This window comes from Salmo trutta, chromosome 25, assembly GCF_901001165.1.
Source record: "Salmo trutta chromosome 25, fSalTru1.1, whole genome shotgun sequence".
Lineage (NCBI taxonomy): Eukaryota > Metazoa > Chordata > Actinopteri > Salmoniformes > Salmonidae > Salmo > Salmo trutta.
This window is the reverse complement of record NC_042981.1, coordinates 23,911,238-23,929,249: the sequence shown is the minus strand read 5'-3', so window position 1 is coordinate 23,929,249 and position 18,012 is coordinate 23,911,238. Positions and strand designations below refer to the sequence as shown.

Below are 18,012 nucleotides of genomic sequence, written 5' to 3'. Positions count from 1 at the left end.
TTTCTGTGTCCACTGGAGATGAGCCTCTATGTTGCCATGACTACCATCCCAGGGTGGCTGAAGGGGAGTCTGGTAATGTGGTCTGTGAAGGAAAGAGAGATGGAGAGAGAGAGAGGTAATCAGTTGTAATTTGTTCTATAATCAATTCTCCTATTTCTCCATGTTTTTCCTAATATGTATCAGATACAAACCACACTAGTCTACTGGCTACAGGGACTCTTATGCAATATCGATATTTGCATATTTCATAATGACAATAAAGCTTTATATTAAATTGGACCGAGGGAGAGAGGAAGATGTACTGCTCACTTGAGATTAAAATAAGAACTGTTTTTTAGAAGTGGGATTGTATGTGATTTTAATTGATGTGACACTTGGTGCTCTGCTTTGAAATGTAGTCCTGTGGCCTGTTAGATAACTGGTGTGTTTCTGAATGCAGACATCTTGGCTGGGTTTCCCAAATTCTATGTTTTTTTACGATACATCGTTGGTTACTAAAGTGCAATATTAGTAACCAGTTTCAAATAAGCTTATGAAAATATATGATAAAAGTGCCCCATAATAACACAAATGCATCAGGACTGACAGTTTCAATATTGTTCATATATACTTTTTTTTACCAATGACATTTTTGTTTTGTTTTATTGTTTGTGTGTGTAACCTAGGCATTTTGCCAGATCCTCTTCCCTAATCTTGGGTTTGTGTGTGTGAGGCTGCAAAGGGCCAGGATTCCATTCTAGAATCATAGTTTCGACTGATCCCACAGTTTTGTTTTGGTACTGCAGTTTAACTGTTGCCCAGCCCAGAAAGACAATTTCCACAGATGGCCACAAAGAGAAGTCAGATTTGAAAAGACACTTTAATCATCACCTTCGTGCACAACACATCCATTGAATTATTCAAATAATTGTAGCTGAGGCCATTTTTTTTTAATCACTCAAAGATATTAACATATGAACATTTTATATTCATCCAATGTCTGCCATGTTTCTGGATGACTTCGTCGCTGCTCGCGTTGCACTCTGTGCACACTGAGTGATAGTGTGCATGTGACGTTGGTCCGTATAAACCGGATGCAACCCGAATATAGACGGTCTATGAATCAGTATATGCGAACATGAGTAAATTACCTTGAAAACAACGGTCCGACATCTTGGATCTTAAATACACCTCAGAATTGTGATGTCAGGGTGCATGAAGGCTTCCCCCCGGTGGTCAGGGGTATGTGTTGCATGCTGAGCTCTAGCAGGTCATACACCCGGCTGCTCTCCTTCAGCAGTCTCACCAGCGGCTGCTCTCCTTCAGCAGTCTCACCAGTATCTGCTCTCCTTCAGCAGTCTCACCAGTATCTGCTCTCCTTCAGCAGTCTCACCAGCGGCTGCTCTCCTTCAGCAGTCTCACCAGTATCTGCTCTCCTTCAGCAGTCTCACCAGTATCTGCTCTCCTTCAGCAGTCTCACCAGTATCTGCTCTCCTTCAGCAGTCTCACCAGTATCTGCTCTCCTTCAGCAGTCTCACCAGTATCTGCTCTCCTTCAGCAGTCTCACCAGTATCTGCTCTCCTTCAGCAGTCTCACCAGTATCTGCTCTCCTTCAGCAGTCTCACCAGTATCTGCTCTCCTTCAGCAGTCTCACCAGTATCTGCTCTCCTTCAGCAGTCTCACCAGCGGCTGCTCTCCTTCAGCAGTCTCACCAGCAGCTGCTCTCCTTCAGCAGTCTCACCAGCGGCTGCTCTCCTTCAGCAGTCTCACCAGCGGCTGCTCTCCTTCAGCAGTCTCACCAGTATCTACTCTCCTTCAGCAGTCTCACCAGCGGCTGCTCTCCTTCAGCAGTCTCACCAGTATCTGCTCTCCTTCAGCAGTCTCACCAGCGGCTGCTCTCCTTCAGCAGTCTCACCAGTATCTGCTCTCCTTCAGCAGTCTCACCAGCGGCTGCTCTCCTTCAGCAGTCTCACCAGCAGCTGCTCTCCTTCAGCAGTCTCACCAGCGGCTGCTCTCCTTCAGCAGTCTCACCAGTATCTGCTCTCCTTCAGCAGTCTCACCAGCGGCTGCTCTCCTTCAGCAGTCTCACCAGCGGCTGCTCTCCTTCAGCAGTCTCACCAGCGGCTGCTCTCCTTCAGCAGTCTCACCAGTATCTGCTCTCCTTCAGCAGTCTCACCAGTATCTGCTCTCCTTCAGCAGTCTCACCAGCGGCTGCTCTCCTTCAGCAGTCTCACCAGCGGCTGCTCTCCTTCAGCAGTCTCACCAGCGGCTGCTCTCCTTCAGCAGTCTCACCAGCGGCTGCTCTCCTTCAGCAGTCTCACCAGCAGCTGCTCTCCTTCAGCAGTCTCCGACAATGCTGAATAAATGTTTTGCCTGCGCTACTGATGGCTATATCAAGACTAGTAAAGGCCAAGTTTTGTGAAGAAATTATTTTGATTTGTATTTTATTTTGAAAATTTCAAAAAAATATTGTGGTCTGTCAAAAAGCAGTGTCACTTGCCACATAATTTTGTCACACTTTGCTTCTTGAAAGACCAATATCTTGAAAACTTGACTGCTGTCATGCAAAACATTTTTGGGACTGTATCAGAGGCTTATTAAAAATATAATCAGAATTGGCTAAAATTAGGTTGGGGTTAAGGTAAAGGTCAGTTTTAGATTTTGGTAAGCCGTTTTACAGGTCAGAAGTGACTTTATAGCTTCTCCCGTTGCATTCCACTTAAACAGCGACATTTGGCCTCCATCTTCTGGCCACAAACATTTGGTTCACCATAACCCAATCAAACATTTGGAATGGGATTTTCCCATTCGTACTGACGGTTCACTGCACATAGTTAAAATATCTGCAGGATAGTCTGAACACAAGAGGTCTGGAGTACAGTAACCTTCCCATTGCTCGCACACACAGCGACCAGGTTAAAGCTTTTTCTTTGTTGAGAAACACACAACTGTCACTTGACTTAAATCTAGAAAATCTGATAAATAACAGTAGGCTATACACAGTGTACAAAACATTAAGAACATCTTCCTAATATTGAGTTACAACTCAACCTTTTTCTCTCAGAACAGCCTCAATTCGTCAGGACATGGACTCTACAAGGTGTTGAAAGCATTCCACAGGGATGCCGGCCCATGTTGACTCCAATGCTTCCCACAGTTGTGTCAAGTTGGCTGGATGTTCTTTGGGTGGTGGACCATTCTCAATACACACGGGAAACTGTTGAGTGTGAAAAACCCAGCAGTGTTGCAATTCTTGACACAAGCGGTGCGCCTGGCACCTACTACCATACCCCGTTTAAAGGCAGTTAAATATTTTGTCTTACCCATTCACCCTCTGAATGGCACACATACACAATCCATGTCTCAATTATCTCAAGGCTTAAAAATCATTCTTTAACCCGTCTCCTCCCCTTCATTTACACTGATTGAAGTAGATTTAACAAGTGACATCAATAAGGGATCATAGACTGAACCAGGTGAAATCTATGGTCATGGAAAGAGGTGTTCATAAGGTTTTGTACACTCATTGTATATGACAACGAAGTCAGATGTAAAATTGGATGGCAATGATTTTATTATATTAAGAAATCAACACTTAAGAAATTCACAGTCATTTTATATACACTGATCTATTGCACATATAAAAAAAAACAGGCTTGACACCCAGCTCACATGGGTTTTAGACTATACATTTCTGATCCCCATTAAATTAAGATACAAAAAATAATAATTAACCATGGTTTAGCATTACAATACATTATATACGAGGATTTAAAGCATCCAATACTTTTTAGTTCATAGGAAAATTTTCGAAAAACTGACACTTAAAATGAGATTCCTCATTCCAACTTTACCATTGGAAACAAAGAAAAGGCAATGATTTAGAAGTAACCCCCACTCATCAGAAAAAAGGTAATGATTTAGAAGTAACCCCCACTCATCAGAAAAAAGGTAATGATTTAGAAGTAACCCCCACTCATCAGAAAAAAGGTAATGAACCATAAAAGAAGTATCATAAATGATGACTTCAACGTGTTTGTTCTGACAACAACCATATAAAGCATGTATATCATATAATTCATGTTGGGGTTTTTCAGGGTTATTATTTTAAGCTGCCAAATAAGACTTGCTATTTTGTTCAAAATATACATAAAAACAGTGCACATTTTTCTGTCAAAACCCATAGTGGCATGCACCACAGTAAACATCTATGTTGAAATTTACACGGCTTAGAGGTAAATGTGCCTATGACGCTATCCACTGTACAGCAAGTCAAGGAACTATCCAGTGTTTCCAGTTATCCAGTGTTTTGTTTGTTGACGATTTACCGTCTGACCTCCAGTTTTTAAAGTTTTGTGTTAGTGCTCTTCCTTGTCTCGTCCTATCTTCTCCTTCTTCTCTTTCTCGTCCTGCAGGGCCGTGCCCAGTTTTTTGATGAGGACAGAGAGGACCTTGTCCAGGGGGTCCATCACTCCCCTCTGGAGCCATTTGGGAATTGTAGTCCTTGCGTGGTGGAAGCCTAGCTTCTGGAGAATGTAGTCCACGCCGACAGGATCGATCTTCCGTCCAGTCCAGGAGATGAGCCTGTGGAAATGAATTATTAAGACTGCGTCAAGAAACCTCATAGAGATGTATGACAAAAGGGTTTAGGGTTAGTGTATAGGCCTAAAAGTGGGCTTATGGAGTAGTTGAAATGCTCAGGTGAGGGGTTAAGGAGTCACACACAGGGATCACATACTACAAATGTATGCACTTACTGTACTGTTAGTTTGGATAAAAGTGTCTACGTAGTGGCATATATTGGGTCTGAGGGAAGGGGTCTGGTTTACCTGAGCGTGGGCTCCAGCTGCCAGGTGTTGCACATGAATTCTCTCCAGTCCACCGTAGTATAGTTGATGCCATCCTCCTTGTCTGTGGAGTTCTCATCATTAAGGGCCGTTGGGCTCTTCTGACCAGGCCGAGTGGAAAACATCCGGGGGTTGAAAAGGGCTTCAGACCAGGGAAGGGAGAGAGGGAGAGAAACTATCAAGAGTGCATTGGTTCTCCTTTTTTACTACTAGTTCCGAAATCAAACAGCACCTTCAACTGAAATTCTATTTTAGTTGTACCTTTGGTGCTCTTATTTTCTATATAAAGTTCAGTGCTATTTATCTAATGTAAAGTACAGTTAATTGTTCTAGGTTGCGCAGTGTAGTGTGCTACTGCTGTTGACATTTCAGGTGCCCTCACCCTTCTCTTTCTCCTTCAGGTAGGCAGAGACCAGGTCATGCAGGAACATGATGAGCTCTGCGTCCATGGTGACACAGATGTGGTCGGTGAATTCAGTCACCAGGCTGCACTCCACCTTAGGCTTACTGTTGGAGTCTGAAACGGACGCGAAACAATAGTGTCGTTACCTTGCTTTCCAACAAACAAACAAAGAAAGACAGAAAAAAAAGAAAAAAAAAAGAGAGATAGATACACAAAAGTATGTGGACACCTTCAAATTTGTGGATTGTGCAATTTCAGCCACACTGGTTGCTGACAGGTGTATAAAATTGAGCACCCAGCCATGCAATCGCCATAGACAAACATTGGCAGCAGAATGGCCTTACTGAAGAGCTCAGTGACTTTCAAAGTGGCGCCGTCATAGGATGCCACCTTTCCAACAAGTCAGTTTGTCAAATTTCTGCCCTGCTAGAGCTGCCCTGGTCACCTGTAAGTGCTGTTATTTTTTTGTGAAGTGGAAATGTCAAGGAGCAACAACGGCTCAGCCGTGAAGTGGTAGGCCACACAAGCTCACAGAACGGGACCGCCGGGTGCTGTCCTCGGTTGCAACACTCACTAACGAGTTCCAAACTGCCTCTGGAAGCAATGTCAGCACAACACCTGTTTGTCAGGTGCAGTTGCACACAAGCCTAAGATCACCATGCACAATGCCAAGGTTCAGCTGGAGTGGTGTAAAGCTCACTGCCATTGGACTCTGGAGCAGTGGAAACACGTTCTCTGGAGTGATGAATCTCGCTTCACCATCTGGCAGTCTGATGGATGAATCTGGGTTTGGTGGATGCCTGGAGTACACTACCTGCCCGAATGCATAGTGCCAATGTAAAGTCTGGTGGAGGAGGAATAATGGTCTGGGGCTGTTTTTCATGGTTTGGGCCCCTTAGTTCCAGTGAAGGGAAATCTTAACGCTACAGCATACAATGACATTCTAGACAATTCTTTACTTCCAACTTTGTGGCAACAGTTTGGGGAAGGCCCTTTCCTGTATCAGCATGACAATTGAACACCTTTGGGAGGAATTGGAATGCTGACTGCGAACCAGGCCTGATCGCCCAAAATCAGTGCCCAACCTCACTAATGCTTGTGGCTGAATGGAAGCAAGTTCCCGCAGCAATGTTCCAACATCTAGTGGAAAGCTTTCCCACAAGAGTAGAGGCTGTTATAGCAGCAAAGGGGGGACCAACTCATTATTAATTCCCATTATTTTGGAATGTGATGTACGATGAGCAGGTGTCCACATATACTTTTGGTCATGTAGTGTTTCTCTGATATAGGTCAGACACTTCAGAACAAACTTCCTTTAGATGTTTTGGGGACTATCTGTTGTTCCATGCAGTGAATCTGTTATTCAATATGTTTGTATGGGCTAATAAAGGCCAAACATAATTTTTCAAGGGGTATTAAAATTCAAAATCAAATAGCTAAATGATCCTTGGGATGACCTTCTTAAAACAATTCCATATAGCTTAGTAGACCCCCCCCTCGACTTAGACTCTTCGGGGTTAAGTGCCTTTGAACAGGGTATGGTAGTATGTGGCACACCGGTTTGAGTGTGTGAAGGACTGCAACGGTGCTTGGTTTTACACTCAACAGTTTACCGTGTGTATCATGAATGGGCCACCACCCAAACAACATCAAGCCAACTTTACACAACTACTGTGGGAAGCATTGGCATCAACATTGGCCAGCATCCCTGTGGAACTCTTTCGACACCTTGTAGAGTCAATTCCCTGACGAATTTAGGTTGTTCTGAGGGCAAAGGGGGGGGGGGGGTGCAGCAACTCAATGTTTTGTACAATCAACTGAGCCTACCGGTCAAGGAGGGTTCGTCGGGATCCTGAAAGTTTTTGGAGCTGAAGTTCAGCTGCATTCTGGGAAGGGCGAAGATTGTCTCTGTCTCGTGGTTGTAGCTTGAAGAGCCGCTGAAGCTGCTGAGCAGGCTTGAACTCTTGGCGGCCGCCCCGCTCTCTGGGTTGTTGGCGTGTACGTTGCGCAAGAGGTTCAGTTCTGGGGAACAGGATACATTAGAATGAGGCAGGACTCTTGAATAACATTGGGTCAAAGGAAACAATAGACCTTGAATTTGACATTGGTAGTATTTAGTACACTTTACCCTCATTCCTCATGGCAGTCACGTAGTTGAACCACTCTTTGACCGTGGCTACTCCGTGAGGCGGGTTTTCGTGCCGGCGACGGGTGATTTTGGTGATGGTGGCCATGGGGCTCTCTAGCGCCCCGCAGGGTTTAGTTTCCATAGTGTTGTGACCCAGATTAAAAGCCAACGTCTGCACGATGTAGGTGGACTCATCAGTGGAGCCTGATTGGATAGAAAATAGGTTGAGGTTAGACGTATTTAGGGCAGCTTGCTTAGGGATGATGTGCCACTTTGTTTTGTATGCCTATATGAATGTAATGTGGTTGTTCATCATTTTTTCTAGTCTTTGATCATTAGATGTTTGATTTGTTTTTACCATTGAGGACCACTTTGGAAACAAAAGTATCAATTAAAACACTTAAGTCCTATCCTCTGGGAAGACACTGTACATATTGTTGTATCGTTTTTTACCCAAATAAATCCAAATTCCCCATCCCTCCTCTCAGTCTCTTGAATGCCTTACCGTCCTCCAATATCTTCTGAGCCTCAGTCAAAAAAGCTATGTTGGGCTCCTCCAGGTGGAATAAGGCCCAGGACTTGGAGCGGAAGTTGGGCCCGTGGAAGCAGGCCAGGGTCATGTGGTTGCCATGGAGACTAATGGAGCCACCCAGTTGCACTGCGTCTTCTGGAAGAGGCATCTGGAAGAGGGAGATGTGGCACCCGGCGATCACCTTCAAAACTCCAGGCCAGTGTCGATGGTGGGCCGCATCCATGTCTAGGAGAGAGGAAGGGAGAGAGCCGGAAGGTGTAATGACAATAGAGGGGGAAAGGGACGGAAAGAGTGGATGAGCATTTAGATGAAAACCAGTCCATTTACTTGATGAACCCGGGAACCCAGTCATAATGGATACTTACACAGCTCTGCAGCACCTTTCTCAATGTTGATGACCGGCGCCTTGGGGGGCAGGTAGGGGACTGGACCCCATGTGGACAATGCTCGTTTGCTTGTGTCAAACTGCTGGGTGAAAAACTCCTGCAGCTTCATCCCAATCTTGATGAGGTCGGGGGTAGTGGAGCGCGAGATGATCACCTGGAAAATATCCCACTGCAAGTCCCCTTGGACAAATATCTTACTGGAGAGAGGGAGGGATAGGTAGAAAGAGGTAAAAAAAATTGAAAAAATAATATGAGAAAAATAATAGGAAAAGAGAAGAGGGGGAAGGGACAGAGGGAGAAAGGGGCCACAAATGAGAGAGAATGAGAACATACAAGAATGTAGCTTCCAGAGGGGTTATAGCTATACATTTTCTCTGGTAGGATAGCTTATTTACCTTTTCTCTGATAGGCTTGTCTCCACAGTGCACAGGTTGACCTTCCACTCATCCTTAAGCTTCAGGTCTGCGTTGCTGAAGACGCCCATGAGGATGCTGGAGCCCATGTAGTCCACGCGGGCCTCCGTGGAACCCATGGTGATCTGGATGTTATGGCTGGGCTGCTGGTTGGGGTGCTCCGAGATGTGGGCTTCAACAAACATGTGTTGTTAGGATCGGCAGAGGGATTTAAAATTCTACTTGTTTGACAGGGATATTTAAGTTAGAGCTGGATGCATTTATCATTTAAAAACACCAAGACCCGAGGCCAGAGTTCAATCTTTGACATCCATAACAATGTGTTTTGGAATAGCACAAAAACAGTACATGCCAGTGGCATAATACATGATTCCCCATCCCTGTACTTACAGACCATCTCTAGGGTGTTGACATCTATATTGCCCCCCACCACGCCGCCTTTAGAGTCCAGTTTGGAGCGGCCCAGACCCACGGACATGCTGATTTCTCTGTCTCTGTTACTACCCACTGACAGACGACCCTGACTCTTCAGCCCACTGGTGGTCCAACTAGAGGTAAACAAGAGCAAAGGGGAAAAGGTTAGTTCCACCCACCTCCTCATGAATAACCAACATCTGCTTTCTATGAGGCATGGTTTGTTTCAACAGAAATATTTCCATGTTAATAATCATACTTTTGGTAAGGGTTATATGTCGGATTGTGTTATGTTTTTATAGGTAGTCAGATATAGACATTAAGTAATATGCTGATATGAATTATAAGGAATAGACTTAAATCTGTGTCTGGGAAACTGGCTCCTAGTGTGTAGAGTATAGTGTGTTGAGTGGGAGGGGTAAAAGGAAGACATACGTGTTGTTGCCCATGACATTGCTCATGTTCATCTGGACGTTGAGCTGCTTCAGGTTGATGGCGAACACCACTAGTGTCTCCCACGGGGTACCCTGGGGGCCGGCTGCCTTGCCGCTCTTATTGAACGATGGCGTGGACGTCTTGGTCACAGAATCTGCATGGGAGGGAAATACATTACCGTTCAAAAGTTTGGCGTCACTTAGAAATGTCCTTGTTTTCGAAATAAAGGCACATTTTTTGTCCATTAAAATAACATCAAATTGATCAGAAATACAGAGTAGACATTGTTAATGTTGGATATGACTATTTTAGCTGGAAATGGCTGATTTTGAATGGAATATCTACATAGGCATACGGAGGCCCATTATCATTAACCATCACTCCTGCCTTCCAATGGCACGTTGTGTTAGCTAATCCAAGTTTATCATTTTAAAAGACTAATTGATCATTAGAAAACCCTTTTCCAATTATGTTAGCACAGCTGAAAACTGTTGTACTGATTAAAGAAGTAATACAACTGGCCTTCTTTAGACTAGTTGAGTATCTGGAGCATCAGCATTTGTGGGTTCGATTACAGACTCAAAATGGCCAGAAACAAAGGACTTTCTTCTGAAACTCGTCAGTCTATTCTTGTTCTGAGAAATGAAGGCTATTCCATGCGAGAAATTGCCAAGAAACTGAAGATCTCGTACAACGCTGTGTACTACTCCCTTCATAAGAACAGTGCAAACTGGCGCTAACCAGAATAGAAAGAGGAGTGGGAGGCCCCGGTGCACAACTGAGCAAGAGGACAAGTACATTAGAGTGTCTAGTTTGAGAAACAGACGCCTCACAAGTCCTCAACTGGCAGCTTCATTAAATAGTACCTGCAAAACACCAGTCTCAACGTCAACAGTGAAGAGGCGACTCCGGGATGCTGGCCTTCTTAGGCAGAGTTGCAAAGAAAAAGCCATATATCTAAGACTGGCCAATAAAAAGAAAATATTAAGATGGGCAAAAGAACACAGACACTGGACAGAGGATCTCTGTCTAGAAGGCCAGCATTCCGGAGACGCCTCTTCAGTGTTGACGTTGAGACTGGTGTTTTGCGGGCAAAGTTATTCCCAGTCTTAATGAGGGATATAGTATTCATTCATCATTCTAACTGCATTTATTGTGTTCCTTGATGGTGCTGAGCACTAATTTTTGAGTTGGTACCTCTTCTGGGGGCAGAGGAATCGGAGACACTCCTGGTGCGTCCGGGGGCCGGGGACTTGAGGTGGGAGGACAGGCCCCCGGGGGACATGTTGCTCCCAGTGGAGTGGTCTGAGAACACGTTGGGGGACTGGGGCATGTGCTGCCCAGTGCTACCGTCCCAGGTCCTCCAGTAGGCTTTACAGCTGGACTCTGGTGACAGGTGTTGGGCCATGTTCTCTACAGAGTCTGGGGTGGCTGGACCTGAGGCTGGAGGAGAGAAGCAGGTTCAGGTAAAGGGCATGTTTTGAAATCAACACAGGTTTGGGGAAAACATCCCTATGGTTTTAAAGGGACTGACATTAACAGATTAAGAGAGTGAGAGAAAACAGAGTATCTAGGAAATAAACCCAGTCAGAAGTAAAAATGTTGATAATTTATTACACAAGGAAAATTACACTCTCAGGGCTCAAAGGCCTATCGAGGAGTTGTGTTTCTACCTGTTGGCATGTTGATGGTCTGGTCTCCTAGGAAGAGGCGTCGGGCGATGCTGCGGCGGTACCAGGCTCTGGGGAAGGCCAGGATTTCACTCAGCCTCCGCATGTCATACTTGAAGGAGGCAGAGCCGATGTCACACACAGCTAAGAGAGAGAGAAAACATTCAAAGTTGGCCAGGAATACCATTGTCTGTGGATTCAACCATCTTGACAGGGGAATTGAAATGTCAAAATGGATCAGCTTCATTGTCAAGATATACATGACATTCCCATTTTGAAGACCAAATATTGAGCTCAGGTTAGAGACAGTGTCCCAACCATTAACCCCGTTCCAAGAGCAGATAAGGCACCTGAGATATTGATGAGGGTGGTGTCCATCTTGCCCCCCTTGCCGGGTATAAAACTCTCGATAAAGGTTGGTCCTCCGGTGCGTCTCATTCTGGACAGGCTGACCTTGACGAACTCCAGGTTGATGCTGAGGGAATCCTTCCTCCCAGTCACAGAGGACGGCTCCTCATCCACTGTACCTTAAAGGAAAAAACAGCTATGAAGTGACACTTCATGGCGCTGTTATAATGCTACACATTGAACTGATGGAAGACTGAACAAGCCTGCTGTGAAAGTACACTATCACTATAAGGCATGCTGTACAGCGTAGTTGGTAGTCTTCACTGCAATATAATGCACAGGACTAAACATAGGCTATAGAACAGGGGATAAGGCAGCCGACTGTACCGAGTTCAGACAAGTCCCAAGATGCTTGTGGGGGTCGTACAGCAAAATGAACTATTGTGTTCGTGAGAGTCTCATCTTTCCATAGGGTCCATTATAGTTTGTAGGCCAAACCGTTCGGACGCTACAGACGATTTTGAGAGAAGACCGATTTTCAGGATGTCTCATGATCTGACAAACACTGCTCTAGCTCTGTCACCACAGATGCGGAAGTGCAACATTGGCGGATGCGGTGGATTGAGACACCCGTATCCAATGCAAAAAATATATAGATATCTCTAGTTTAAACTGACAGATTTTTATGATGATAATTACAGTGTCTTCAGAAAGTATTCATATCCCTTGACTTATTCCACATTTGTTGTGTTACAGCCTGAATTTAAAATGTTAAAACATTTTTTTTTATTTAAGTTCTCACCCATCTACACACCAAAGTTTGGCTAATTTATTGAAAAAGAAATACAGAAATGGCTCATTCTCACCACTGAGTCAATACATGTTAGAATCACCTTTGGTGGCGACATACAGCTGAGAGTCTTTCTGGGTAAGTCTCTAAAGAGCTTTGCACACCTGGATTGTACAATATTTGCATTTTTTTTTTTAATGTATTCTTCCAGCTCTGTCAAGTTGGTTGTTGATCCTTGCTAGACAGCCATTTTCAAGACTTGCCATTGATTTCCAAGACGATTTAAGTCAAACATGTAACTAGGCCACAGGAAAAGTCAATGTCATCTTGGTAAGCAACTCCAATGTATATTTGGCCTTGGGTTATGGGTGAATTTGGCTCCCAGTGTGTTGGAAAGCAGACAACCAGGTTTTCCTCTAGGATTTTGCCTGAGCTTAGATCTATTCCGTTTCTTTTTATCTTAAAAAACTCCCTAGTCCTTGCCGATGACAAGCATACCCATAACATGATGCAGCCACCACCATGCTTGAAAATATGAAGAGTGGCACTCAGTAATGTGTTATGTTGGATTGGCCCCAAACATAAGAGTTTGTAATCAGGACATAAAGTTCATTTATTTAGATGTTTTTGTTGTTGTGGTTATACTTTAATGCAAACAGGATGCGTGTTTTAGAATTTTTTTTCATTCTGTACATGGTTCCTTCTTTTCACTCTGTCATTTAGGTTAGTATTGTAGAGTAACTACAATGTTGTTGATCCATCCTCAATTTTCTCCCATCACAGCCTTTCAACTCTAACTGTTTTAAAGCCACCATTGGCATCATGGTGAAATCCCTGAGCGGTTTCCTTCCTCTCCGGCAACTGAGTTAGGAAGGATGCCTGTGTCTTTGTAGTGACTGGATGTATTGATACATCAACCAAAGAGTAATTAATAACTTCACCATGCTTAAAGGCATATTTAATGTCTTTTATTTTTTTATCTACGAATAGGTTCCCTCCTTTGCAAGGCATTGGAAAACCTGCCTGGTCTTTGTGGTTGAATTTGTGTTTGAAAGTCACTGCTCGACTGAGGGACCTTACAGATAATTGTATGTGTGGGGTACATAGATGCTGTAGTCAAAAAGCATGTTAAACACCATTATTGCACACAGTGAGTAACTTACACAGAGTGTAACTTATTATGTGACTTGTTAAGCACATTTTTACTCCTGAACTTATTTAGGCTTGCCATAACAAAGGGGTTGAATACTTATTGACTCAAGACATTTGTGCTTTTCATTTTTTATTAATTCTAAAAACATATTTCCACTTTGAAATTCTTGGGTATTGTGTGTAGGCCAGTGACACAAAATCTCAATTTGATTAATTTAAAATTTAGGCTGTAACAACAAAATGTGGACAAAGTCAAGGGGTGTGGATACTTTCTGAAGGCACTGTCTATATTTTTTTAGGATTTTAGTTTTAGGTAAATAAATAATAAAAATCACCAGGAATTCAGTTAAGAAAGTTTCATTAAAAAAATCTGTTCCCAAGTATTACCATGAATAAATAAGGAAACCCGGCCATCCAATCCAACCCCCCCCCCCCCCCCCCCCCCCCAAAAAAACATTCAAATTGCTATAGAATATACATGAGAAATGTTAAAGTTCAAAAACTTTCCGCTACACTTTTCCATACCTAGAGGTCCTGGGCCTGGTGCCTGCCCTGTGACAGCAGATTTCTGTTTCCCTGCCCCGTAAGGGTGGAACACGTAGAGGGAGAAGTCTGACATGCAGGCAGTGAAGCTGAGCCCTGAGGAGTTGCTGGGGGGGGTGGTGAGGTCTGACTGGCTGCTGCTGTGATGGGTCCGGCCCAGAGGGCTACCCAGAGATGGAGAGGGACCTGGAGGTTAGATAAGAGGTTTTATTATGGACCAGATAGGCTTAGAAAACAAAATTAATCCACTCACACACTTAGAAGATGCTTTACAGGTGCATTGGAGTGTTGCTATCTATACCTCCTTTGCCAGGGGGCGGTTTGAGGATGTGTTGGCTCGGGGGGGTGGAGGAGGGTGTATGTGGGCCGTCGGTAGGTTGGGTGCTGGATGGGATCTCCAGTTCACCGCGATTAGAGGAGAATACCAGGTCTAAAGATGGCAGTTTCAGCATACACTCCACTCTGGACATGGGCAAGCAGCTGAAGCGGATCTGAGAGGGCTAGAGACATTGAGTCAGATTAGAATAGAATTTTGAAAACGTCATTACTTTGAGTGTGGTGTCTCAGGGATTGGACATTATGACAGCAAAACATACTCATATTGTACAATGGAGAACAGAGTGACATGAACTGAGCTATGGGGGCCACAGTAAGGTGGGCAGACGGAGGTAGGTTACCTGTACTCTGACATAAACCACCACGTCCACAGGAAAGGAGGAGTAGGCAGAGGTGGATGAGGACACCAGGGATGTGGTGGACTCCTCCAGGGGCTCCACTGGATCAAACTGGCCTAAGTCCTCCTCCTGGGAGTTCAGATCTGAGACACACAGAGACAAAAAGGGGTCAGCTTTGAGCAACGGTTTTGTAAGTTCTTGATGTTTCAGGTCCAGCAAACATTTATGGATTTTTTGTCCAATTAAAATCCAAAGAGGTGAGGTGAACAGATGATGTATTTGCAATGGAATGACCCAACATACCAGTATAGTTCCTTTCCACCGGTGTGATGGGAATGGTCTCCAAGGCTTTCTCCAGGAAGTCCAGAAGACAAGGGCTGATGACCATCTCTTCTGGGAGGGTCTGGAGGGCCACCCAGGCATACAGCTTGGCTGTCTTCACCCCACCACTGCCCTTGCCTTTGGCTGCAGGGGAGACATGATCGGCGTTTGGACAGGGTCACACAAGGCTTCACTACACCCACCAACATTGGTAAGAGAGTGAAAACACAAAGTGAAAGATATATTGGGACAGATTTAACAAATGTTTTTCACTCCCAAGGAAATGAAACAAAAAAAAGGTAAGAAATAAGACCTTGTGCTTTCATTTACTTTTTGGGTCTACATGTTACAGTGTCAAGAAAAAGTATGTGAACCCTTTGGAAATACCTGGATTTCTGCATAAATTGGTCATAAAATTTGATCTTCATCTAGGTCACAACAATATACAAAACACAGTCTGCTTAAACTAATAAAAAACAATTATACGTTTTCATGTCTTTATTGAACACACCGAGTAAACATTCACAGTGCAGGCTGGGAAAAGTATGTGAACCCTTGGATTTAATAACTGGTTGACCCTCCATTGGCAACAATAACCTCAACCAAACGTTTTCTGTAGCTGCGGGTCAGACCTGCAAAACGGTCAGGAAGAATTTTGGATCATTCCTCTTTACAAAACTGTTTCAGTTCAGCAATATTCTTGGGATGTCTGGTGTGAACTGCTCTCGAGGTCATGCCACAACATCTCAAATCGGGTTGAGGTCAGGACTCTGACTGGGCCACTCCAGAAGGAGTACTTTCTTCTGTTGAAGCCATTCTGTTGTTGATTTACTTCTGTGTTTTGGGTCATTGCCCTGTTGCCTCACCCAACTTCTGTTGATCTTCAATTGGAGGACAGATAGCCTAACATCCTCCTGCAAAATGTCTCGATAAACTTGGGAATTCATTTTTCTGTTGATATTAGCAAGCTGTCCAGGCCCTGAGGCAGCAAAGCAGCCCAAACCATGATGCTCCCGCCACCATACTTTACAGTTGGGATGAGGTTTTGATGTTAGTGTGCTGTGCCTTTTTTTCTGTAAGTCTTTAGCTGACACTCTAGGATTAGAGATTAACCTCATTGAGCATTCTGCGTTGTGCTCTTACAGTCATCTTTGCAGGACGGCCACTCCTAGGGAGAATAGCAACAGTACTGAACTTTCTCCATTTATAGACACTTTGTTTTACTGTGGACTGATGAACATCAAGACTTTGAGATACTTTTGTAACCCTTTTCAGCTTTATGCAAGTCAACAATTCTTAAGTCTTCTGAGATGTCTTTTGTTCGAGGCATGTTTCCCATCACGTCTCATTGATTGGACTCCAGGTCAGCTGACTCCTGACTCCAGTTAGCTTTTGGAGAAGTCATTAGCCTAGGGGTTCACATACTTTTCCCAACCTACACCGTGAATGTTTAAATGATGTATTCAATATAGACAAGACAAATACAATAATTTGTGTGTTAGTAGTTTAAGCACACTATGTTTGTCTATTGTTGTGACTTAGCTGAAGATTAGATAAAATTTGATTACCAATTTATACAGAAACCCAGGTAATTCCAAAGGGTTCACATACTTTTTCTTGCCACTGTATGTTTTCTTTCCTTTGGAGAATAACTTTGCAACAGTGTTTAGTAAAACAGCCACTCTGCGTTTATCCACCCACCCACTAAGTGTTTGAAACAGAATGAAATCAAACCGGATCTTAAAACATTCCAACACAGAAATCACCAGTGTCTTCAACATTCACAGATCAAAGCCTTGGAAAGACTGATTGAGCATGCATTAGATTTTAATGGGTGGGTTGATTAAGGATGTCTATGGGCACGATGGAGACGTGGCGCTCTACTGCGGGTCAACACAGAAGGCGAAAGGGCATGCAGGTAATGATGAGAGCTCTCAGTACCTGATGGTAGAGGTGGGGATGGGGGAGGAAGGAGCGAGTTAGTCTTGCTTTGGCCAGCATTGGGAGGGTTGTGAGGGCCGCTATCATTCATACCATACAGCTTGGATTCTTTGGAGAGGGTGCGGGGGAGGGAGGATCCGCGGGAGGCATCAGGCGACTCGGTCTTTATGGTCTTGGAGTTGTAGTGCAACTGGGGTTGGAGGAAATTGAAAAATGGTTTTGCATGAGAATAGTTGAACTCTTAGGTCATCAACGGCAATATAGTTCCTACCATTTAATGAATCCAATCGATGGGTCATCGTTTAAACTCATTATTTACACCATTCCATAGATAGAGGGAAACAAAACAGTAATGGCCTGAAAGCAAAATAACTGACCTTGACATCTACTCCCGGAATGTAAAAGACAGTGGTCTCCAGGTCACTGGATTTGGTCTGCAGAGAGGAGGGCACCTTCTTCCCGGCCAGGAGCTGGGTGGTGGAGGTATAGGTGGGCTGGAGCTTCTTCTTCTTGGGTGGAGATTCCTGGTCCAGACTCCTGGAGCTGCGGTCACAACTCCTACAGTACAAGAGGAGTAGGAACACTTTGGTTACATAGCATTCTTTGACTAAGAAACTTTGGTAACACTTTACTTAAAGCCTGCAGGTATAATGCTTTATAACTTGACTAGATTATAATAAGGCATAGGTCTCTCTATATATCAAAATAGTTAGAAGATCCCTAGGGTTCAGGTGCCGTACCTTCTGAAGGAGACATCCTCGTTCTCCGGCTGCTGGGTAGTGGGGTGCAGGACACACTTGCCGCTGTCAATCTCCACGCGCACGTCCAGCTCAAAGTCGATGTTCCTCTCGGTGACCGAGCTCATGAGGCTGCGGTTGGTGGGCGTGCTGGGCCAGCGCTCGCTGAACAGCTGGCTGACGGCGGCGAAGCCAGATGGTTTCCTGTGTGGTGGTTGGCTGTGAAACAGAGAGGAAAGCAGGGTCATTAGGGGTTCAGCAGGCACAAAAACAGGAAGAATAAAATAATTAATAGTTTG

The 18,012-nt window shown here is 44.3% G+C and overlaps 1 protein-coding gene across 15 annotated transcripts in view; it reads right to left on the bottom strand.

The window, feature by feature from the left end:
• Positions 1-3,530: 3,530 nt before the first annotated feature.
• kiaa1109 (KIAA1109 ortholog) overlaps positions 3,531-18,012 on the bottom strand; it is an 88,236-nt gene continuing 73,754 nt past the window's right edge. For 13 of the 15 annotated variants that reach the window (XM_029713265.1, XM_029713274.1, XM_029713271.1 and 10 more), the window contains 20 exons: positions 17,717-17,932; positions 17,354-17,534; positions 16,977-17,166; positions 15,018-15,179; positions 14,718-14,857; positions 14,342-14,540; positions 14,023-14,226; positions 11,558-11,734; positions 11,211-11,351; positions 10,735-10,980; positions 9,538-9,691; positions 9,079-9,236; positions 8,671-8,860; positions 8,255-8,472; positions 7,863-8,114; positions 7,358-7,561; positions 7,057-7,251; positions 5,209-5,343; positions 4,809-4,968; positions 3,531-4,563 (listed from right to left, as the gene is read on the bottom strand). In XM_029713265.1, the coding sequence (XP_029569125.1) occupies positions 4,338-4,563; positions 4,809-4,968; positions 5,209-5,343; positions 7,057-7,251; positions 7,358-7,561; positions 7,863-8,114; positions 8,255-8,472; positions 8,671-8,860; positions 9,079-9,236; positions 9,538-9,691; positions 10,735-10,980; positions 11,211-11,351; positions 11,558-11,734; positions 14,023-14,226; positions 14,342-14,540; positions 14,718-14,857; positions 15,018-15,179; positions 16,977-17,166; positions 17,354-17,534; positions 17,717-17,932 (3,748 nt within the window). In that variant the 3' untranslated portion in view covers positions 3,531-4,337. The remainder of the gene's footprint in view (positions 4,564-4,808; positions 4,969-5,208; positions 5,344-7,056; positions 7,252-7,357; positions 7,562-7,862; positions 8,115-8,254; positions 8,473-8,670; positions 8,861-9,078; positions 9,237-9,537; positions 9,692-10,734; positions 10,981-11,210; positions 11,352-11,557; positions 11,735-14,022; positions 14,227-14,341; positions 14,541-14,717; positions 14,858-15,017; positions 15,180-16,976; positions 17,167-17,353; positions 17,535-17,716; positions 17,933-18,012) is intronic. The other 2 variants (XM_029713267.1, XM_029713273.1) reach the window with 2 other exon arrangements.